The sequence below is a fragment of the Gekko japonicus genome, unplaced genomic scaffold, assembly GCF_001447785.1.
Source record: "Gekko japonicus isolate JY-2015 unplaced genomic scaffold, Gekko_japonicus_V1.1 scaffold1546, whole genome shotgun sequence".
In the NCBI taxonomy this organism is placed as follows: domain Eukaryota; kingdom Metazoa; phylum Chordata; class Lepidosauria; order Squamata; family Gekkonidae; genus Gekko; species Gekko japonicus.
In genome coordinates this window covers 149,360-173,821 of record NW_015165289.1, presented here as the reverse complement: position 1 = coordinate 173,821, position 24,462 = coordinate 149,360, and the positions used below count along the sequence as shown (strand labels likewise).

Here is a 24,462-nt window from a genome sequence, read left to right as displayed (position 1 = left end):
CAAACTCTTGCGACACGAACTGAGCGCCGTTATCGCTTACCAGGACATCAGGCAACCCATGCGTGGCAATTAAGCGGCGCAACACATTTATAACAGCAGTGGAAGTGGTGGTAGACATTGGCGCCACTTCCAACCATTTCGAAAAAGAGTCCACCACAATCAAAAACATTTGACCCTGTACTGGGCCCGCCAAATCTATGTGCAGCCTCGACCAAGGCTTTCCCGCCGATTCCCATTTCTGTGGGAAGGCGGTTGGCGGTTCGGGTCTCGCCTGCTGGCATGGCGTACACCCCCGTACCCACTCTTCAATGTCAGCATCCATCCCAGGCCACCATACATATCCCCGGGCCAGAGCCTTCATATGCACCATGCCGGGATGGCCCTCGTGTAGTGATTTCAGCACTTTTTCGCGCCAGCGTTGCGGTACAATCACTCTGTTCCCCCACAGCAAACAGCCCTTTGATACCGACATTTCGCTTTCCCGCGTTTTGTACGGTTTGAACTCCGGCTCCAACGTTCCTGCCGGCCACCCCCTCCACACCCAGTTAATAACACGACTGAGCACAGAGTCTTTTGCTGTCGCAGCAGCAATGTCCTTAGCAGACACAGGTGCCTCCGGCAGTTCCTCGATAGCTAGAATGGAGCAAGTAGGAGCAGGGTCCAAGTCCTGGCCGGGCAGAGGGCAGCGGCTGAGCGCATCAGCGTGTCCAATGGCCTTACCCGGCCTGTGCTCCAGGTCGAACTCGTAGGCTGAGAGGAACAAAGCCCACCGCAACATGCGTGCGGACATAACATCAGGGAGTTGCCGGTCCTGGGCAAAAATCCCTAGCAGGGGCTTGTGGTCTGTCACCAGTATGAATCTCCGTCCAAACAAAAAGTCATGAAACTTCTTAACAGCGGAAACTAGCGCCAAAGCCTCTTTGTCAATCTGCGCGTAGTTTCTTTCCGCTGCTGTTAGCGACTTGGAATAAAAGGCGATAGGGGCTTCCCGCCCGTCGGGCATTACGTGGCTCAGCACAGCTCCCACCCCAAATGGGGACGCATCAGCAGCTAACACAAGCAGTTTGTCCTCATCATAATGTGTTAACACTGCATCAGACGACAACAATTTTTTCACCCCATCGAATGCCCGCTCATGCTCTGGACCCCACCTCCATTTTGTGTCTTTATGCAGCAGGTTGTGCAATGGGGCCGCAATCGACGCCTTGTGGGGCAAGAAGGCGTGATAAAAATTAAGGAGTCCTAGGAAGGACTGTAACTCCTTCTTCCCTTGTGGCCGTGGGGCATTCTGGATTGCGGAGACCTTATCGTTAGTAGGATGGACCCCAAACTCATCCACCCGGAACCCCAAGAACTCCACACTCGGGACTCCCACCAGGCACTTCGACTTTTTTACCTTCAGGCCCGCATCAGAAAAACGTTTGAGCACCTCCCGCACTCGGCACAGCAGCTCGTCATCAGATTTGCCCGCTATTAAGACATCGTCAAAATAGGGCACCGTGCCCGGCACCCCCCTCAACAACCCCTCCATGAGGCTCTGAAAAATCCCCGGCGCAACATTCACTCCGAATTGGAGTCGATTTACTCTAAACGCCCCCCTATGCGTTACGATGGTCTGGGCGTCAGCCGCCTCTTTGGTCACGGGGAGTTGTTGGTACGCTTGGGCCAGGTCGAGTTTGGCGAATACCTTCCCTCCTCCCAGTGATGCCAGTACGTGGCTAATGACTGGTACAGGGTACGAATGCTGCTGCAAGGCTTTGTTAATCGTGCACTTGTAGTCAGCGCAAATTCGTATTGACCCATCGGGTTTAATTGGAGTAACAATGGGGGTTTCCCATTTACTACAAGGAACTGGTTCCAACACCCCTTGTTCAAGTAGCTTATCGAGTTCAGCCTCGATCTTTGCCTTGAACGGAATGGGCACTTTCCTGTATTTTAGGCGTATAGGGCGTATAGCAGGATCCAACTCAAAAGACACTGGGGGACCATTATACTTTCCCAATCCGCCCCCAAACACTTCAGGAAATTCAGCATATAATACAGCCCATTTATTTTCCACAACGTTATTAACTCCCACAACAGCAATACCCAGAGGCTCAAACCAGTCCAACCCGAGCAGGTTGGTACGGTTTCCCTCAGCGATCAAACATGAAAGCACAGCACCTTTCCCTTTGAAATTAACTGTGAACGTATCCCTCCCCGCCAGAGGGATTCGATTTCCCTGAAAATCGGACAATCGGATGTCCGCAGCTCGCAACCTCCGCCGACTTCGTGTTGGGAACAGCTTGTGCCACGTCTGCGTAGACAAAACGGTTACCGCCGACCCGGAATCCACTTCCATCTCACACGGTGCGCCGTCGAGATGGAGAACGACGTGGATCTTTTGTCGGCTCTCGGTGCTTAGGACGGTGGCTGTGGCTTCTGACGACAGGCTCCCTGTCATCTGGCGGGTGTCTTCTTTCGGTGCGGCTCGGGGACGTTGGTGCCGGCGGGGAGATGAAGCTGGTGAAGACTTGTTTGCGGCTCTGCATACCCGGGCAACATGCCCCCGCTTTCCGCACTTCCGGCAGTCGAGGTCTCTCGCCCAGCAACGCTCGCGCCGATGTTTCCCGCCGCAACCGTCGCATGCTGTACACTCGGCAGGCTTCCGTTGGGTCCGCTTGGACGTTCCCGCCTTCACTTTGCAGACGTCATCATCGGAGTCGCTGCTTGCGTCGTTAGCCCTCTGCTGGTGGACGCGTTGATCAGCTGTGGCGACCCGTTGTCTCACTTCCCTGGTTGACCTGTCAGCAGCTTCCGCGGCGACAGCCTCGGCATAGGCGATGGCCCACGTTAGTGTAGTTCTTGCGAACAAGCGTTGCTGCAGTCGCTCGTCTCTCAGACCACAAACGAGGCGATCTCGGAGGGCCTCCTCCACATTCGCGAAGTTGCAAGGCCGTGCTGCCTTGCGAAGAGCTGCAACGTACTCAGCTATGGACTCATTTGCGTTCTGGCCCCGCTTGTAAAAAGCGTGCCTGCAGGCGATTTCCGACGGCTGTGGAGAGAAATGTGATTTCAGCTTGTCTGTCAAGCTTTCAAAGGATACGGTTTTGAGGTCATCTGGTGCCACCAGTGACCGGGCGATGTCAAAAACGCTCTTTCCACACGAGCTGAGTAGAGTCGCCCTCTTCTTCTCCTCCGTCGTGATGTCATTCGCCTCCAGATGGAACTCAAACCTTGTGAGGTAAGAGTCCCAGTCTTCAGTAGTCGGGTCGAAGCATTCGAACTTCTGGCTGCTCGCGGCCATCGTTATGCGCACAGGAGGGGGCACCAGAGCGGGTGGAGCCTGTGGCTGGCCGGCCTCGGCGATTTCCTCGTTGTCCGACATGGGGTCTGCTCTAGCGGGGCTGCCTACCCGCACTAGCATCCCATCCTCGTCGCCAATTGTTAAGTCGTGCGCTTAACAAAGAAGTCGGAGAGTGATTCAGCAAGAATGCGGTTTATTCTTCAGCTCTGTTACTTCTCCGAACACGGTACAACGATCGCCAGCCAGAACCCATCATTCGAACCAACACATACACTGGCTGCTCTATATTTAAACATTCCCGGCTAATGTAGCCACACCCACTGTACAATAAGCAACCTATGAGGTTGAAGCAATAAGGACCAATCACAAGCGATCCCGCTCTGCACGGTGATTGGCAAACATATTCTGGGCTAGGGCTCCTATTGGTTACATTAGGATCCTAGCCCAGGGCGAAGCTTAACATGGCATCTCAATGGCACAGTTCACAAGGCAGTTATATACATCTCAATACATAACAATTTCGTGGCTGGCTCCACCTCCCGGGGCAGCCATTTCGTGGCTGTGCTAATCACTCTGTGCCCAGAATTCCCAAGGCACCTGTGAGCTGAAACAGCAGGGGGAGCCATGCTCCAAGTGAAGCCATTTGCTGAGAGCTCCAGGTCACGCTTTCCCCAGCCAAACCTCTCGACCTAACAATGTGCCCCATGGAGAGCACCGGCAGCTTTGGGCCAGCTGTTTGTTAGGAAATTGGTGCCCTGCCAACTGTTCGTCTCATTGGGGAACCCCTGAGATCTTCAAGGCTTTCGGTGACTGATCTCCAGGACACAGGTTGACTGTCGCAGCCCTTATTTTTGTTAACACTTAGGTCACATCAAATACTTCATGGCTCAAATAAGACCTACAATACACATTTGCAGCTGCGCAAGTTTACTTCTAAACGGCATTTTAGTCAAGGGGTAAACCTAGAGATATGAAGTCCTGGGGTGTGGGTGAGAACTGAGCTTATTCCTAAGACTTTATGCCTTATTTTTCTAATGGAAGGAAATTTAAATTTGGGGGGTGCATCAAAAGTTAAACTTCTATGAAATGTTTTTCTCTCTTGGAATGAGTGCAGTACTATTGAAAAACAAGGGTTTAGTCCACTCAGAATGTGCAATATGAAGATTTCTGTGTAAGAAAACCCACAGCATTTGATGATTTTTGTCTGTAACATAGATGGATACGTTTATAGCTTGCTGCTAAATCTGATCCATAACTAATATTATGCAAACGAGTTCAATGTTTCAACTTAATAAAGTGTGTAGCGTAGTGGCTAAGAGTGTTGGAACAGTATCTGGGAGACTCAGGTCCAGTCCCCACTCCTGCCACTGAAGTTTGCTGGATGACCTTGGGCCAGTCACGCACTCTCAGCCTAACCTACCTCACAGGGTTGTCATGAGGATAAAAAGAGAGGAGAGGAGAACACATAAGCTGCTTTGGGACCCCAATGAGGAAAAAGGAATTAAATAATGAATTAAATAAAATTAAATAACTCAAGACAAAATTTGGTGTAGTGGTTAGGAGCGTGGACTCTAATCTGGGAGAGCTGTATTTGATTGCCCACTCATCCACATGGAGCTGCTGGTGTGACCTTGGGTCACTCACAAGTTCTTCAGAGCTGTTCTCTCAGGAGCAGTTTCTCCCAGAGCTCTCTCAGCCCCACCTACCTCACAGGGTGTCTGCTGTGGGGCGGGGAAGGGAAAGGAGATTGGAAGCCGCTCTGAGGCTCCTTCGGGTAATGGAGGGCAGGGCATAAATCCAATCTCCTCTTCTTCTTCTACTGCCAGTCCTGTTGTGATTCTGTGGGACTGTATATCCAAGCAATGCATTTCTTGCTTGCTATAAAGATTTTATTTTCTACTTTCAATATTTCCCCTTGTTTCTCAAGATGACAAAAGCGAAAACCTGTGCACAAGGGCAATACAATACCAGATTTTGACTTCCCTCTCTAGTACTGGGTAGAGCCGCAGCTTTGATTGTTGCAGAAAAGTCATTTATAATTTTACACCCATCGTCCATATGACAAATAGTCCCATTTTATAAGCCAAGCTACACATGATGTATTCGATCTTGTTAAAGCAATCTGAAAAGTTCAGAGCTGGTAAGAAAGTAAGCACTGCATATATTTTGCTTTTCCATAAAATTTCCACTAACATCCACAAGAAACTGGGCGGGGGGGGGGAGAGAACAATCTGGTCTCTTTCCAATGGCTTCAGAATTTTTGCAAACTTTACATCTCTCCATAAATGCTCCCTCTAAGCTGTGGAGTCTTGTGAGCAAAAATCCAACTTTGTGAGCTACAGGCATCAAAGTTGTGAGCGAGCGAGCAATTTGGCTACTGCATCAATTAGTTTGCTCTGGAGCCATCCTCCTGAGCGAAGACAAAAACGTGTGAGCCGGAGGCTAACAAACTGTGAGCTAGCTCACACTAACTCAGCTTAGAGGAAACACTGTCCAGCACTCTATTCAGGAAGGGCTCCTAAAAAACAAATGCTACACTATGACTCACTTTTCCTTATACCACCGGCTTGTGAGGCTGTTTCACCAAATCCACTTGCTTTATCTTTCTTCAAGGTCTTGTTTTGCTAAGACAAGGTCATTCGCCATTCCTTTAAACATTAATCAGATATTTTTACACACCCCATGTGATGTCTAGGCAATAAGTTAGGCATTCTGAATGTTCCGATTTGGAATAAAGAACCGGAGCAACAATTATATGTCTATTTCTTTTTACAGCAAGTTGGGGGGGGGGCTTGCAATTGACCTGGTTCCTACTGAAATCATCCAACGCATTTCACTTTTATTTTACGCTTTCTTTATCACCCTGGTATTGTTCTGCATTGGGCCCGGGTTCTTCAGCCTCACTTCACAGCCTGCGGTGGGCCCACGGGGCCCACGGCCTGCGTGGGGCCCACGGCCTGCGTGGGGCCCACCCCCCGCTGGTTTTGCGGGTCCCCTCCCTCCCGATCCTCTGCTCTCTCCCCCCCGCATCCCGCAGGCTGCTGGGGCGTCTGGCTGCTTCGGGAGCGGCTCGGCGGCTTCTCATCGTAGCGCTCTCCTATGCTTCCCGGTGCGCTGGCTTGGCACTGCGGGAGCTCCGCGACGCTCCTCAGCTTGCCCACGGCTCCCAGCTTCGGCAGTCTGGGCAAAAGTTTTCTGATCGAGAATTTGCTGAGGTCCAGGGGAGCCCCGCAGCCAGCCCCCCCCCCAGCCTGCCTGCCACACCGATCCCACTGAAGCCGCGCCCCGCCTCTGCCGAAGTAGCCCGCCCCTCCCGGAGGGGCCTGCCCGAGCCGGCCTTGGCCGTTCCCGACGCTCCATGCCTCGGCAGCGGACAGCAGCAGAGAAGGCACCTTTCCAGCCACAGGTGAGCAGCCCAGCCCCTCCCTCCGCGCCACACTTCAGCCGTCCTTGGCGCTGCTTTGCCCTGCCCGCCCCCCGCAGACCGGTCTCGAAGCGCTGGTCTAGCGGCGCGGCACCCGGCTGGACGGTGGGAGCGGGGCCGGAGGAATCCCTTGGAAGCCAAAGCGCTGCCTGCTTCCAACTGGCGCAAACCCCTCCCGGTGCCGATGGGCAACTTCGCCCTTAAGCGTCGGCACGGCAGGGGCTGGGGAGGGACACGCGTCGCCCTTCCGCCACACGCCCTTCGGACTTCAGTGCCTGCTGGGATGGCCTCACAGCCACCGGGGGATTCTCCTGCCTACGACTGAAGAGAAGTAGGTGCTTAGCTAGCTGACGATACGTGGAGGAATCAAACGGAGTGTACCATGTAGTCGGCGGTGTACCTTACAAGTTATAAGTCAAACCCTCTCGACAGTTAAACTGGCTATTCCCCAGACCGCGACTCCTGCGGCTCTACGGGCACATCCAGCAATTTATGAAGCTGCCCCTTCCCACGACTAACTTTCAGACAAAGCCTACTACGGTCCTGAAACGAACCTCCTTCCATTCAGTGGGACTGGGCAGAGGGAGGTACCTGGTGGCTTTTCTCATTTGTCAGGCAGCCAGCTCCGTCCTCTCCCCCCCACACACACCACATTTTCCAGATCCATTTAATCCAGGAGCCTTACTCTTAGTTACTATAAAGAGAGGTTGCCTGTGTGTGTGTGTGGGTGGGTGGTTTCAGGCAATTTGTTTTGTTGCTTTGTTTCCTGCGCATTTGTTTGAATGCAGTTTATTGAACCTGCAGGCCACAACTTGGCAGGCTCCTAGCTTTATTGCCAATGCGGGGCACGCTGGGGGCGTGCCCAGCGTCATTACGTCACTTCCGGGTGATGTGCGTGCAGCGTGCGCGTGCTTCGCGCGCACACACACACAGTCCGGCCACCCCACTTTTCCCAGGGCCACCCCACAAGTAAGGGTTTAGCTACGGCCCTGCTTCACACAGACATTTCATTTTAATGACCTAGTCTAAACTGCAAATAGGAACAGGGATCAGCCCCTAATTCATCTATCTGAATCGGGGCTGGTCGAATGGCTGTCTAGGAAAATCATTCCATCTTTAAACTGGCCAATGAGTTGTGGCAGGAAGGAGGATTCCGGAGTACAAACAGGGGTCATTTCCTGCCGGAGTGCACAAGAGTGGAGCTCCGGCAGTAAAGAGCCCAGTGGGCGGGCACATGCAACAAGCCCCACCCCCTGCTCCCAGCAGCCCTCAGTCAGAGCAAGAAGCAGCCAGGTAAGTTGCAGAGCCCACCCCCCCAGTCCAAAACAGTCCAGTGGCACCTTTAAGACCAAGTTTTATTCAGGTACAAGCTCTCCCTCCTCTGCCAGGACAGATCTGCACGTTTCCCCCCCCCCCAATAGCTAGCAATCCAAAACTGTCCAGTGGAGCCTGAGCGGTGGGTGTTGCCTTCTGACACACTTCCGGGGATGTCAGGGGGTGTGGCATATGCAAATAAGTTATGCTAATGAGCTCCTGCACCTCTTTTTCTACGAAATGACCCCTGAGTACAAAAGCCATCTTCCCCACAGTGAGATGGTAACCAGCTCTCTCTTTCTTCAAACCTCTCTGCATAACCAGTCTGTTCTGTGAAGCTTGTGGCTTAATGCCCCCCCCAACTCTCACACAGCCGACCAGCAGATTGGGGCCCACAAAATTGGGGGGAAACCTGCCCCCATCAGAGGGATGGTGATCCAATCTCCTCTTCTTCTCTCAAGAACAGTCCTCGAAAGAGCTCTCTCAGCCCCACGTACCTCACAGGGTGTCTGTTGTGGGGAGGGGAAGGGAAAGGAGTTTGTAAACCGCTCTGAGACTCCTTCGGGTAGTGAAGGGCGGGGTATAAATCCAATCTCTTCTTCTTCTTCTTGAAAACCCTACGGGGCACTGTAAGTTGCCACTTTCCATCCCTAAGACTCAGCCAAGTGCATCAGAAATGGGAGTTGGGATGGGACCACGCCTGCACCACCAGGTCAAGACGGCTTCTCCTCTCCCTAGGGTCACAACTGTGCATGGCGGAGTGGGCATCAGTTTTCCTACCCTCTTGCGGCCAGCTATGAGGCTGCGTGGCCCACTTGCCCTCGATGCTCCTTCCTTGCCTGGAGGAGGGAAAGCCTTGTGCTCCGGGGCCAGCAAACCAGGAGCAGAACAAAACTAGACTGAACAAAGACAAGTGGGATTTTCACCATGCATCTTTTTTCCTGCCACCTTTCGCTTCCCAGCTGTGAGAGCCAGCTGTGGTGTAGTGGTTAAGAGTGGCGGACTCTAATCTGGAAGAACTGGGTTTGGCTCCCCACTTCTCCACATGCAACCAGCTGGGTGACCTTGGGTCAATCACAAGTTCTCTGGGAGCTCTCTCAGCCCCACCTACCTCACAGGATGTCTGTTGTGGGGAGAGGAAGAGAAGGTGATTGAATGCCGCTCTGAGACTCCTTCAGATAGTGAAAAGTGGAGTATAAAACCAACACCTTCTTCTTCCCAGTTAGGAACCCAAAGGCAGCCTTGCTTTTGTACATGACCACTGTGACCATCTGCAGAGGCCCTTTTTCATCTGCCCTCACCTTCTGGGATTAGGCAGATGGCAACGGCCTTCTCGGTCATGGCACCGAAGCTCTGCCATTCTCTCTCCCCACGGGGATTCGCCTGTCCGCTTCTCTCGCCCTCTTCTGATAGTGGGTGAAGATTCATTGTTTGTTTTGCTTTGCATTTGCTCAGTGATTCCCTCCTCCCTCCCCAATGTTTTATTTCCTGTGCTTACTTTAAGCTCTGGTTTTAATGATGCATTTGAGTGTATCGGCTGAAATAGCTTTTAAGATTAGATTTTAATTTGTATGTTTCCCGCCTCGGTGGCCCTGTGAGGACAGCAAAGTGCGGCGAAAAATATTGTTGATAAACAGAGGACGGAGTCTGCGCGGAATGGTGCTGCGAGCGGGCATTTCTCAGGATGCTCCCAAGACGCATGCTCCCACTTCGCTCTTTAGGGACCTCCCAAATATTCGGGTGGGTATCGCTCCGCTTCCTGGAGGGAGGTGGAGTCGCAGGGGGCTTTTCTTCATCTACTCCCGCTGATGGCGATCGCGGGGAAGCTGATGTTGTGCCCCAGAAACAGGAACAAAGATGGGAGGAAGCATGAGACCTAAGCGGCATGAGGCCTAAGCGGCGACCGTTTGTTTTTAACTTCACCAGATGGCAAGTAACACATCGTTATAGTTTTTCGTGTACTTCATGCAACGTTAAAAGTAACACTGAGCCAAAAAAAACTTCAGTTATTCCCAAAGTGTTGGAGAAAGCGGCTAGGGAAGGACTGGGGGGGGGAAGGGGGGGGGGGGGGGGGAATGACTGCTTGGGAGAAAGGGTAAGAAAGGAGAAAGAAAAAGAAAGAAAAAGCCGGTTTATAAGAACATTGGTAGCCAAAAGTAAGAACTATAGAACTGGATTTATTGAATGCTAGCTGACCAGTTTTGTGTTGGTTGTGAAACTTTAAGAAACAACATTTAAAAGCGTAATAAAAGTTAAAAGCATTATTTAGGGTGGAAGAAGAAAATGGCAGCGACAGAGGAAGAGTTGGACCTGAATATGCTAGTAGGAGACCTCACTTATGATCAATTTAAAAGATTCTTGTCAGATACAATCAAACAAGCAGTTGAAACAGCTTGTAAAAACTTGCTTAAAGAATCTCAGAATGAGCAAGTACACGTAGAAAACCATGAAGAACCTAATTTGCATTTGCAAGACTCAGTTGAACTACAGGATTGTTGCCAGGAGAGGGAGCCAGTGGATAAGAAGCTTTCTATAACACAGAATGTGGCAGATGGGACGGATATTTATAGAAGACACCATCGAAAAGATCTAATAAGATTGAAGAAGAAAAAAGAAGTGAAAAAAGGACATTCTTTAAAATTTTCTGTAAAAAAGAGAAAGAAGGTGACTAAAAACAGGGAGTCAAGAGACTGTGGAAAGAATTCTAAAACTTACAAAAGAACGACAAATGGATTATGGAAAAGAAAAGGGGAAAGGGAAAGCTTGAAATTAAGATCTCAAGAATACAAGAATTTAAGGCATCAAATAGAGGTTGAGAAAAAGGAGGAGGCAACAGAAAGCTGGGGAAAGAATCTGAGACAAGAATATGATCTGGAGTAGAATATAATCCTTCTATTTGGCAAATAATGGCTTTTTAAGAAGGCAATGGACATTGATGAGAATTTCTGTAAAGGTCCTGATCTAATTATGGAAGAAGGTGTTTGAGACTGTTAATCTGTTTTTGTTTAATTGTTTGGTTTCATGTTTATGTGTCACAATGTATGAGTAATATATTGATGGTTAATAATGAAATAGAAGAGTATGATTGGGTTTATTTCTGGACTATTGGTGGGTAACATAAAGTAGTTAAAATAAGGTTGTTATTTTTGTATTTTGTTGATAATTAGAATCAAGAAGAAAAGTTTATGAGCTCTTAGGTGTTTTTTTTAAATAGAAAATTATAAGCATAACTCCACAGGGAGGAAAATAATTAAATACCTAAAGAGAATTTTCATAGCATAACTTTTCCTTGTGGTAGACCTTTTGTATTGTTTTTTGTCTTAATGGGGAATGTGAAAGAAGCTGCAAGTGATTGTAATCTTTATTGTTTAGTTTTGTTTTTGTTTTTTACATTATTGTGTGTGGGTTTGGTATTGATGTTGATAATAAGGAATGAGTATTAGGATTTAATCTGGGTTATGCGGAAATATTTAGATCTAGATAGGGTTCAAACTATCGAATGACTCGCAATGGGGTGGCTCATAAATGATCTTTATAGAAAACTAGATATGGATTACTGTAAATTTAGCTCCATAGGAATGAAAATAATTAAATATTTATAGAGAATTTTTATTATCAATTTGTCAACTTAGATAATTTATTATAATTAATTTTGGGAGCTATATAGAGAAGCATGAAATAAGTGATTTGAAAAATTGATGGGATAAAAATATATCAGAGAAGATGGAATGATCAATTTATTACTACATGTATGGTTTAATTTTTTTTTGATGTGTTAAAATATGTAGGATTATTTCTTTATTTTCTTTTTGAAAACTAATAAAAAGATTATTAAAAAAAAGAATGAAAAGAAAATATACCCCTCTGGGGGATTAAAAAAAAAGAAAGAAAATATTAAGTGGCAAAAAGCTACAAAAGGGTGGGGGACCCCGAATGCTTCTGATTTCTTGCCAGATGCTGGTTTCATTGGGCAGCATTTGGTACAAGCAGGGGTCATTTCGTAGAAAAAGAGGTGCAGGAGCTCATTAGCATAACTCATTAGCATATGCCACACACCCTGACATCATGTCAGAAGGCAACACCCATCACTCAGGCTCCACTGGACTGTTTTGGATTGCTAGCTATTGGGGGGGGGTGCAGATCTGTCCTAGCAGAGGAGGGAGAGCTGGTACCTGAATAAAACTTGGTCTTAAAGGTGCCACTGGACTGTGTTGGGCCGGGGGCTCTGCAACTTACCTGGCTGCTTCTTGCTCTGACTGAGGGCTGCTGGGAGCAGGGGGCAGGGCTTGTTGCATGTGCCCGGACTCTTTACTGCTGGAGCTCCTGTGCGCTCCCGCAGGAAATGACCCCTGGATACAAGCACAAGCCCATGAGAGCCATACTCCCTCTGGGCTCCACAGCTGGACGCATGAGAGCCAGCATAATGTCTTGGTTGGATGAGGATCTGGGGGACCCCTCTGCCATGGAACGTTGCTGGATGACCTTGGACCAGCCACACACCCTAACCTACCTCACAGGGTTGTTGTGAGGATAAAACAGGGGAAAGGAGCACAATTCCAGCTGCTTTGAGTCCCCATTGGATAGAAAGGTGGCACAGAAACAAAGGAAATAAACAGCAGCACTTGGCGCACCGCTGAGGAAGCTGGCAGGGACCAAGGATGCTCTGGCAGCTGCAGTCGGGTTATCCCACTGGTCCATGTAGAAGAGGAGGAGGAGGAGGAGGAGATTGGATTCATACCCCGCCCTTCACTACCCAAGGGAGTCTCAGAGCGGCTCACAAACTCCTTTCCCTTCCCCTCCCCACAACAGACACCCTGTGAGGTAGGTGGGGCTGAGAGAGCTCTGACAGAAACTGCTCTTTTTAAAGAACTGCTGTGCCAGATCTATGGCTTGCCCAAGGTCATCCAGCAGGTGCAAGTGGGGAATCAAACCTGGTTCTCCCAGATCAGAGTCCGCGCACTTAACCACCACACCAAACGTACTGCTGCCTCCACTGCCAGTGGCCCAGGGAGGAGTTGTGTCCCTGCAGCGTACAGATGCTGGCATCGCCCACAGTGCACGCGACTGATCTCTAACCTATGGCACAGTCCGGGGATGGGGTGGATTTTCAGAGGTGCCACTGCGCCCATGTCCTTCAGGGACAGGCGAAAGGCAGCAAACTCTCAGGACAGCTACGTGATGGAAAGGCATAGCGAGGCTCTGATCCGCCTAGGGGTTGCCAGGCAACCACCGGGAAGGTTGTGGAGGGGGAAGCATCCCAGGAGGGTAGAGCGACAAGGGAACCTCTAGCAATCACCAGAAACCCTAGATTCACCTCATCCTTCCCTTCTTTACCTGACTACAGGTCTAGACCAAGAGGAATACAATCCAGAGTGCCACCTGGTCTCTGACCCTCAAGCTCTGTCTGATGATTGCCACCCCGTTGCCTGCTAGGCTGACCTGGTTCTGCCCCCTTCACCACTTCAAGCACCCATCTCCCCACCCCCAGCCCAGCCCCAAGCTCCCCATTCCTTCCCAGCTTGCTCCAGTGACGAGGAGGAGGAGGAAACTGGATTTAGACCCCTCCCTTCACTACATGAAGGAGTCTCACAGTCCCTTTCCCTTCCCCTCCCCACAACAGACACCCTGTGAGGTCGGTGGGGCTGAGAGAGCTCTTTTGAGGACTGCTCTGAGAGAACTTGTGACAGACCAGAGGTCACACCAGCAGCTACACGTGGAGGAGGAGTGGGGAATCAAACCCAGCTCTCCCAGATCAGAGTCCACGCTCTTAACTGCTACACCAAACTGGCTCCCCATGGGCTCAAGGCACGTTTTTGCTTGAAATGCTCAGCCAAGGCACTGTTGATAAGGAGACTCGGGAATTTACAGCATAAGCCGAAAGGGAGTTACTCCCGTCTAAGCCCACCGAAATTCAGCATTCTTTTAAAAGGCCTAGCAGGAAACATCAGGAGGGAAGGGAAATCTGAAAGAAGCCAAGGACTCTCAGCGGACTGTTTCCAGCCAGTGCCCACTTGAATCCTGGGTAAAGGATATTCACAGTGCCCTGGAGGGTAAACATCAGAAACAAGTCTCATGACACAAACATGTGAGCCATTTCCTCCTGGGCCTCCTAGAACAAAAACTATTTAAATCTGCAAGCGTGGTTAGAGAATTGGAGCAGGGCGTTCTGGCCATCCTTGGAGTCTCCGGATGACTGAAACCTAAAGTCTGCACAAACTCCCCAAAGAGCCTTTTCTTGATCTAAATCTCATCTGAGAAATTGAATGTGTAGATCCTGTGTGTTTACAGGTGGACCTTTCATTCCACAGAGACTAAGAAAGATTTTTCAATACCTTTGGATGGCTGTTGAACGTCCAAAAAAATTTGCAGATCTGGAACATGTGTGGTGAAATACTTGTAAATACTTACTAGACAGGAAACTGGTATTCAGTTGAGTTATCACAAGGTTTGCTAACAGGGCCTGGAGAAGGATCCAGGTGGGTAGCCGTGTTGGTCTGAAGCAGCAGAACAAAGTCTGAGCCCATTGGCTCCTTTTAAGACCAACAAAGTTGAATTCTGGGTATGTATCAGCTTTCGTGTGCAAGCATCCTGTCCCTTTAAGTGTGTGGAAATGGGCACGGTAAAGGTTTTTTATGGCATGGAGTTCAATGACGTCACCTGGTAAATAACAGCCCATTAAGCCTCTGTTACAGTCTACACTACGGTCGGGGGCGCAACACCGACTGGTCATTCCAGGCCCCAGGGAGGTCAGGCTCATGGCTACTAGAGCCAGGGCCTTTTCAGTGGCGGCTCCTTACTGGTGGAATGAGCCCCGGGAGGAGATCAGGGCCCTGCGGGATCTTGTACAGTTCTGCAGGGCTTGCAAGACGGAGCTCTTCCACCAGGCCTTTAATTAGGAGCCGCCCACCACATTACCATCAACGACCACTACTAATATCTGTGGTGTAGGCTGGCTGTGGTTGAGATCGAGCCAAACCGCCTTGAAGAACAGGAGCCTGTATTTGCTTTGAGCTTGCACACCGTCTTGCTTAATAATAACTTGAGGGACCGCCTCTCCGCATATGTGCCCCAGAGAGCACTGAGGTCAGGGTCACAACATCGTTTGACCCTCCCTGGTCCGAAAGAAGCCAGGCTGAATATCACCAGGACCAGGCCTTTCTCAGTGGCAGCCCCATACTGGTGGAATGAGCTCCCGGAGAACATCAAGGTCCTGCAGGACCTCTTACAGATCCGCAGGGCCTGTAAAACGGAGCTCTTCCACCAGGCTTTCGACTAGGGGCTGCCACTGATGAATATGCCCTGGAACATCTTCTGGCCTGAAATCTAGAACATCTTCTGGCCTGAGACCTCGCTGGATGCTACGCCTATCATTGGATGTGATTTAGACTATCGCCATCATCTTTCGGTTTTATTTGTAAACTGTTGCTGTTTTAACTTGGTATTGTATTTATTAATTGTTTGCTGTATTGTTTATGTTATTTTAACTTTGTTAGCCGCCTTGAGCCAGCGTGTCCGGCAAGGCAGGATACAAATAGAAGCAATACATAAATAAATAATCACTGTGTGCACTTTGACTTGAAATTGTTGATTGTTTTAAATGTTTTGATGCTTTAAATGTGTATATGAATCCTGGCACACTGTGCAAAGCAATGTGAGCCGCCCTGAGCACACTTGCGGGGAGGAAGGGCTATAAATGCAACAATAAATAAATAAAGAGACAGGACTACTTCTTCTCCGGGCAGGTAGCTGCCAACCCTATCTTTTACCCTTCTGTGGCTTATAGCTGTCCTGTAGGCCATGCCGGGTGCCACGGAGGTTGCTTCAGCTCGACAAACAGCTACACCCCCCCCTCCCTGTTAACAGAATGATCGTTAAAACTGTTGGACTCAACCAATACTCCCTCTAAGCTGTGGAGTCCTGTGAGCAAAAATTCTGCTTTGTGAGCGACTGGCATTAAAGATGCAAGCAAGTGATTTGGCTGCTGCATCAATTAGTTTGCCCTGGGGCCCTCCTTCCTGAGCTAAGGCAAAAATCTGTGAGCCAGAGGCTAAAAACCTGTGAGCTAGCTCACACCAACTTAGCTTAGAGGGAACATGGGACTCAACTAATGTTGGGATGTCAGTGCCTAATAAGATACAAAACAATGACTGTGTTTACCCAAAATAGGATATATTTAGAGTCTAGTGGCACCTTTAAGACCAACAACCATTGGACTCTAAATCTGTTCTACTGTTTCAGACCAAAACGGCTGACCAACTCGATCTACCCAAAATAGGAATATTGGAGAGCAATGGAACCTGTTAGCGGGGTGGGGGGGGGGGGGGGGGGGGGAATCCAGCATTTTAGGTATATCTCTAGAGATAAATGTTTTTCTCGTATAAAGAAATGTTTTTATCATTTTCTGTTAAAAAAGTAATCAAATAAATCTCAGATTCTGACACTTCCTGTAACAGAAGCCTCATTTTCCCACTTGCAGAAGTGGAATGACACAGTGATATAGAACACTGCTCTGTAGGAACCAAGAGGAATACGGGGGAAAACACCAGGCCCGTGGCCAGGATTTTGTGACTTGCGGGGCAAATTTTTTTCTGGTGGGCCTGCCGTTATTTGCCACAATGAAGGGGCGGTGGTCCACGCCTCTCTCCTTTCCCTCAAGATTTAAAGGGTCTTTTAGCTGATCAGCCAGAGGGCCCTTTAAATCTTGCAAGATGAAGTGAGATGGGCGCAGGCCGTCACCCCACACACACACACTTCTTCTCAAAAGCATTTAAAGGGATCCCTTTAAGGAAGGGGGCAGAGCCACCAATAGGAGCACCGTAGCTACGGGCCAGGAAAACACTCTGATTGGTCCCTGAGGACACCAACAAGATGACAATTTATTGGTTCCATTTCTGTAAAGCCCCGACCTCTGAGCACAACTGGAAAACCAAGTCATTAAGAAGGAACATGTTTCAAGATTGCAGCCAAATATGTGTCAATAGATAATCAGCCCCCCCTGGGGGGGGGGGGACTGAAAGTGAATAAATAATTTTTCTCTCTCTCTCTGTTATATTTTTCTTCCCCCCTTTCCCCTCTCCTGTTTTATCCTCACAATAAACCTGTGAGGTAGGTTAGGCCATGCAAGACTCACCAGCCCAAGGTCACCTAGTGGCCTTGGTCGGTGAGAGTTTGAACCCAGGTATCTAGATTTTGTGCCCAGGTTTACAAGGAGCGTAAAACGCATGGCAATTAGATTTTCTAATCTTTGATTTAAAGTATATACAAATTTTATGGCCGTCTTATTTTATCTCTATGTTATAGTCACAGATTTTTAACAAAAATGCCACTGTTGGTTTTATCTCATATTTATTATTCAAATGTTTTTATGAAAAATTATTGAGTGCACTGGTCACTGACTGTAATGATAAATTTGACTGATTAAACCCAGGTATCCCTCTAACCCCTACACTAGCCCCTACTGAAGTCAAGCCCTGGAAGCCAATGGCACCTGGTTTACGATCTGGCTGGAAGTACATTCTGTTTGGAAAACAACATCAATGCAGGTCAGAGAGTTCTGTAGAATACAATAACAATAAAGAGAAGAAGAAGAAGAACAGTTGGATTTCTACCCCTGCCCTTCACTACCCAAAGGAGTCTCAGAGCGGCTTATAATCCCTTTCCCTTCCCCTCCCCACAACAGACACCCTGTGAGGCAGGTGGGGCTGAGAGAGCTCTCTCCAGAACCAATGTTCCCTCTAAGCCACACAGTCTTGTGAGCAAAAATTCTACTTTGTGAGCTACTGGCATTAAAGTTGTGAGCGAGAGATTCGGCTACTGCATAAATCAGTTTGCCCTGGAGCCATCCTTCCTGAGCCAAGACAAAAAATGTGTGAGCTGGAGGCTAAAAAACTGTGAGCTAGCTCACACTAACTCAGCTTAGAGGGAACATTGTCCAGAACTGCCCTTGAGAGAACAGCTCTGAAAGAAGTTATGACTGACCCCAGGTCACACTAGCAGCTGCATGTGCAGGAGTGGGGAATCAAACCCGGTTCTCCCAGATAAGAATCTGCACTCCGCCACTACACCAAACTGGCTCTCAGGCAGGGAGGGGAGAGTTGGTAGTTCCCAGTGAGTCCAGTTTAACTTCTTACATTCGGTAAGGTCAAGGACAGGTGTTTGCAATAGGGATCCCGAGCCGACAGGGAGAAATACGTCCTGTCCCTTTAAGGGAGGCCCGAAGCCTGTGGAAATGAACAAGCTGAAAATTCCAAGGCATGAAGGTAAATAACACCAAGTGGTCAATAACACCCCCCCACACACACACACCCATTAAACCTCTCTTAAAGGGACAGAGCGCTGTTGTTGTTGTTTGGTATCCCCGGGCTTTCAGTGTTATGTATTTCCTGGCAAACCTCCCCCGAGATGAGTCTGCAGAAAAGATCCGCCCCTCGACTTTGCAAATCGCCCGTCATCCCCTCCAGCAGGGGAGGCGCAGCCGGGCCCAAGGCCACCGTCTCGAGACCGCCAAGGACATCTGTCAAAACAGGCCCCGAGGCAATGGCGGGCGGGGGGAGTCGGGGAATGGCTCCTTCCTAGACCGCTCCGGCTCCCCCCCCCCGCCCTGAAGGTTACTGCATCCACACCGCCCTTGTCCTTCCGACTCCATTTTTTTATTGGGGCGGGGAGGGGGGGGAGGATGGCGAGCTACGCTCCGCGCAGCATCCTGATCAACCCAGGCAAAAGCCAGACAGAGCCACACCTGGGAGACATAAGGCCGGCGACGCCCACGATCTCAGGTTGCCAACGGCCTGGAGGAAGGGGAAAAGCTTGAGCTTAACAGTCCTATCTATCTCCATAGTACACTATGGCAAGCTTCGGCTACGCACTCGGTCTGCATTAAAGGGACGCGATCCTCCAGGCTTAGTAGTGGCAATAATCCCGCGCCCATCCAGTGCAACACCGAGATCGGGAAAGCAGGTCCTCCACGGAACACGCGCCTTCCGAGCAGCATTCCCTCTAAGCGGAGTTCGTGTGAGCCAGCTCAGAGTTTTTTAGCCTCCGGCTCACACATTCTTGTCTCAGCTCAGGAAGGAGGGCTCCAGAGCAAACTAATTGATGCAGCAGCCAAATCGCTCGCTCACTTTAAAGCCGGTAGCTCACAAAACAGAAATTTCGCTCACAATAAACCACAGCTTAGAAGGCGCACTCCCCCCCTCCGAGTCATCCAGTCCGCACATGCGCCGTGAGTTCCGCGTTGGGAGCTTCCCCCCAGCTGAGTCAAATCCACCACCACCCCCTTCCAATGCGTGCGGCAGCCCAGTTTGGGGAGCGAGGTTAGGCACGGGAGGAGGAAGGGATCCTGCTATTTTAATAGTTTGGGGACACGGAACTCCCGGAGCACGTCTGGATGGGTCCTCGATCGACGCCAAGCCCCCCCCCCCCCCCCCCCCGGCCCCTCGGTCGGGGTATTTCTTTCGGATCTTCTCCCCTTCTTTTTTCCGGTACTCGAACGGGTGGTCCTCCTTGTACTGGAACTTCATGGCTGCTTCTCCCAGACCCGGCGCTTGGCTCTCTCTCTCTCTGCGCCCGACGCGGCTCAGCTGATCAAAGGCGGCACAACAATCGAGCCGGGCATTGTGACGTCACCACGATACACAGCTCTCCTCCCCTTTCTTCGTTCCGGACTGCGCCATCTCCGGGACGGGGGAGGGAGGAAAGCAAGGAGCCGAAGCCTCCGCGGCTGACCCTCTTGGATGAACCCCCCTTGCTCGGGCCTGGGCACGCACCGCTGCTTGGGCAGGGCTGCCCAATTTTTGCTCTCGGCCTTGCATGGGCGCGCTTTCAAGGAGTTCTTGCTGTTGACAAACCCCCCCCCCCGTGGTCAATGGAGTAATCCTTAGGCCGCTATTAACTGAACGGTGGACGCAACACTATTTCTTGCCAAATCCTGGGTAATAAATAAAAAGACGTTAATCTAGGGTTGCCAGGTCTGGGTTGGAAAATACCTGGAGACTTTGGGGGTGGGTCCGGGAGAGAGCGTGGTTTGGGGAGGAGAGGGGCCTCGGCATGGTACAAGGCCATAGAGTCCAACCCTTCCAAGCAGCCATTTCCTCCAGGGGAGCCAGTCTCTGTCAGCTGGGGCTCAGTTGGCAAAGCGGGAGATCTCCAGGCCTCACCTGGAGGCCGGCAACCCTAGTTTGTCCCTTAGAGCGGAACATCACCCCCTTGATGCATCTGAGGGACGCTGGGTGGAGAGAAATGCTTCAATCCTACGTTACACTTGAGAGAGCATAAATCCCACTGACTAGATGAGTTTGCTTCCAGACCTAGGATTGGGGAACCGGAGCTGCGCGCAGCAACAGAGAAGTTGAAGGGTTGGCCGGGGGTGGGGGGGGGGGGGGGGAGAATGCCCTGTCCCTTTAGCCGAAGCTTAATATATTCCTAGGGTTGCCGAGCTCGCAGAATTACATCTCAATTCCAGACAACAAAGATCTGTCGTCGTCTCCCCCCCGCCCAACCCCAGAACATGGCAGCTTTGGAGGGTGGACTCCAATGGTTTTATATCTGGCGGAGGCCTCTCTCCCTCTCCCCAAACCCTGCCTTCCTCAGGTTCCACCACAAAATCTCCAGAAATTTCCTTACCTGGAGCTGGCAACCCCAGTTCCCACGCAGAAGAGACTAGGGGCGCTAACCCTGGCTGCCCTAGGAATGCAACCCGCGCGTGACTCTGAAACACAGTTTCCTCCTTGCAGATCGTTCGGCGGCCCCACCTGGATTCGAACGTGCCTCGAAGAGGCTGACGGCTGAAAGCCAAAGACGGGGCAGGGATAGAGTGGGCCTGTCGCCAAGGAGCAGCGTTGTTTAACGGGGCAAGCCCGCTAAACCTAGAACTCCGGGATTACGTCCTGGCTCGGACGAGCGTCTCGGCCTACCCCTTAGGGTCGTTGAGAGGACACAATGGAAGAGGGAGAGAGACCTACGCACACCGTGACTTTTCTTGCCCCCCCCCCCATAGCAAACAGGGCTGGCGAGACCTTCCCCGATTCCCTTTGGGGTTTTTTTAAAAAAAGAAAGGAAAACAACTACAACTGAGGCTTCGGTCTTAAGAATCAACTTTACAGAGGAACGGGGCTTTTAAATCCTTGCGGCAAACGGCGGAGGGGAAATCACCTCTGGTTCCCTTCAAGGCCTTTTGCCTCCCTCTGCATATGCTCAGAGGAACGGTGCCCTTAAATCCTGGCTTAGGGAGACTCGGCGTGTTAACAGCCATTTCCCAACCGGTATTGGGGGGGGGGGGCTGCCAGAGGTAGAACTCATCCTGCCCTCCTTTATAGCACAGAGTCCCCCCCTGCCGTTACTTGGGGGAAGCGGATTTGGGGTTATCTAGGGTTACCAGAAGTCCTCTATGCTCCCTCTATGCTGTGAAGTCTCGTGAGCGCAAATTCTACTTGGTGAGCTACCGGCCTCAAAGTCGTGAGCGAGCGATTTGGCTGCTGCATCAGTTAGTTTGCTCCGGAGCCCTCCTTCCTGAGCTCAGACAAAAATGTGTGAGCCGGAGGCTAAAAAAAACTGTGAGCTAGCTCACACTAACTCAGCTTAGAGGGAACACGGGACGTATCCTCTTTTTGGGGTGTCCGTCCTCTTTGGGCTCTTTAAAAAAAAACAACCTGATGCAAATGTCCTCTTTTTGGGGTCGGGAGGTTAGTAGCCATGACCGGAGCTTCAACAAGAGGGGTATTTAAAATGAGGTTTGTCATGGTAGCCCCTGGTTTGAAGGAGTCGGGCAAAACATCCTCTCTTTTTTTGCTTTTTTTTTGCTGGGCTATCTGCTTTGTGTCCTTATTGGGGTCCGATGCGGACGAGACCGCCATCCCACCGAAACTCCTGAATGCCCTTCCCGACCCCCAATCGCCCCCCCTCCCCCAGTCTCGCCTCCTCCGCCTGCATAAGAGAAGGAAGCGGCGTCCTTCCTCCCGGCGCCGGCAGGGGGGGTCCGTGAGGCGCGGCGCCTCCTCCTCCCGCCCTGTGCCGCAGTCCCCGGAACGTGCCGGCCGCCGCCTGTCGCAACGCGGGACCTTTGCGCCGCCCTTCCCCTCGGCCGGGCCCGGGCAGGTCTCGTGATCGCCTCCTCGGGGTTGCTCTGCTGAGTCGCCGTCGTCAACAGCCGCCCAGGAGGAGGCGGCCAGAGTCGCTAATCACCTGGCCGGAATGGCTCCGGCTATAGGACGCCGCCGGATTGCCTTAACCACACCGGAAGACTCTACTTTGCACAGGGTGACTCAGAACAGCGCAAGAACGCACATGGCAAACAGGGCGGGGGTGGGTGGGAATGCAGACAGAGGCCTAGGGATGCCAGCCTCCAGGTAGGACCTGGGGATCCCCCGGAATCACAGCTCATTGCCAGACCTGTGTTCCCTCTTAAGCGGACTTAGTGTGAGCTCGCAGATTTTTTAGTCTCTGGCTCACACATTTTTGTCTGAGCTCAGGAAGGGTGGCTCCAGAGGAGACTAATTTGTGCAGTAGCCACTCACAGCTTTAATGCCAGGAGCTCACAAAGTAGAATTTTTGCTCACAAGACTCCACAGCTTAGAGGGAGCGTTGCTCCAGACTACAGAGATAAGCTTCCCTGGAGAAAATAGGAAAAATAGGGCACACCGAAGAAGGGCACACTCTTCTATATCTTTAACACACATTGGCCCCGTTCATACCGAGGATTTGCCACGGTAGAGCGATGAGTGCATGGCGGATTTTCCGGGCGCAATCACACCACAACATCTGGGAAGCATAGTGCACCCGTGGCTTCTTGCCGAAGATGCAGAGTAAAAAACTACCACATATGATGTTCTGGAAAATGCGGGGCAAGGGCGGGTGTCTGATCGCGTTTCCGCTAGAAACCCGTGGCATCCAGCGCCCGCCCATGTCCCGTTGCAAACTGGATGTGTTTTTTAAAGTCTCCACAGGATGCACACAAACGATCATGCGCATGCGCAAACTTCAGTGAGACAAAAAAAATCCCGTTTGCCACAGAAGCAGCACAGCACAATTGCCGGTGTGATCACGCTGCGCTGTAGACTAGCCGTGTGATCGGCACCTAACGGCCTAACCACGGGACTTCAACGGGACGTCTGATCGGGCTGCCGCGCGTTACTTTGTTCCGGGGCAAACAGCCATGTTCCCCCCGCATTTTCCGGTCCGTGTGACCGGGGCCTTAGTTGTATTATTATAACAAATTTCCTCATAATAAATGTTCTGTATTTTTTTATAACTGTTTTTATTGGGTTTTCACTTTTACAATCAACAACATAAACAAAGGTTCTAACATTCTATAATGGTAACATGATCGTAAAACAATGTATCTAAGAAGTGTTCTAGATCAGGTGTCAACAGTTTGGAAAGTCAAACGATTAACAGTGTTTATCACTCCTTCATTTGAAAATAGGTACCACTTCAGTGGGAAGGTAACAGTGTTCCGTGCACCTCGGTGTCTAGTCATGCCGGCCACATGACCACGGAGAAGTCTTTGGACAGCGCTGGCTCTTCGGCTTGGAAACAAGTCAGTTGTCAGGAATGACAGTAATGTGGATCAACGCAACCTCTCTCTAATGTCTTCCCAAAGCTTCAAATAAAGGAGTGATAAACACTGTTCAGGAACTCGTATAACGAGGACTCCTCAGTTTGCTTTGCACACTTTACAGCTCCTTCAGGACGTCTCAAAGAGTAAACATTCCAGGAGCTTAGCCAAAACAACGTCAAGAATAACTACATCAAGATTTTCTATTGTTTTGTGTTGTTCTCATATTATCATTTACTGGCTTTGCTTATGTTCATGAAATGTACTTCATATATAATGAATTAATGCTAGTTAATACAGGAAATTTGTTATAAGGAAATTTGTTATAATAATAATACAACTAAGTGTGTTAAAGATATAGAAGAGTAATTTTCTTTGGTGAGCCCTATTTTTCCTATTGTAATTACACCAAAGCCTGTCTAGTTTTTGATCCCTGGAGAAAATGGCTGCTTTGGAGGGTCAACTGTATTGCCCAAATCTATGGCTGAATGTCTTAACCCAATAAAAGACACTCAACTGGAGTCCAGGTGAAGAGGAGGACAAACAAAGTTTATTGCAATCATTTTGGAGAGCAGAGCTTAGCTAAAAGGCTAGCTAAACAAACTGCTTTCTGGTTTAAAATAAGGGGGGAAATAAAGGTTTTATATCCAAAAATGACATAAGCAAAGGTAACAGCATATAGAAATATTCATTGGTGACAGGTAAAAGTGCATCATTTGAGCTGACATACATTCATTGGTTAACGCCAGGGAGGGGTACAGTTGCATTGTATCTTCATTGTTTACTTGACAAAGAACAGGGTCGTCTTTCACCATAACCAAGGACTCTCCGTAACCAAGCAAGAAGCATCATTCTTAGATAAGGAATAAGAATTACCAGCTCACCCAG

At 50.1% G+C, this 24,462-nt stretch overlaps 1 protein-coding gene across 1 annotated transcript in view; it reads right to left on the bottom strand.

Moving 5' to 3' along the window:
- The window catches only part of GABARAPL1 (GABA(A) receptor-associated protein like 1), a 31,681-nt gene extending 12,015 nt beyond the window's left edge, over nt 1–19,666 (bottom strand). The window contains exon 1 of the mRNA XM_015410341.1: nt 19,459–19,666. Within this exon, the coding sequence (XP_015265827.1) occupies nt 19,459–19,543 (85 nt within the window). The 5' untranslated portion in view covers nt 19,544–19,666. The remainder of the gene's footprint in view (nt 1–19,458) is intronic.
- Nucleotides 19,667–24,462: the final 4,796 nt, after the last annotated feature.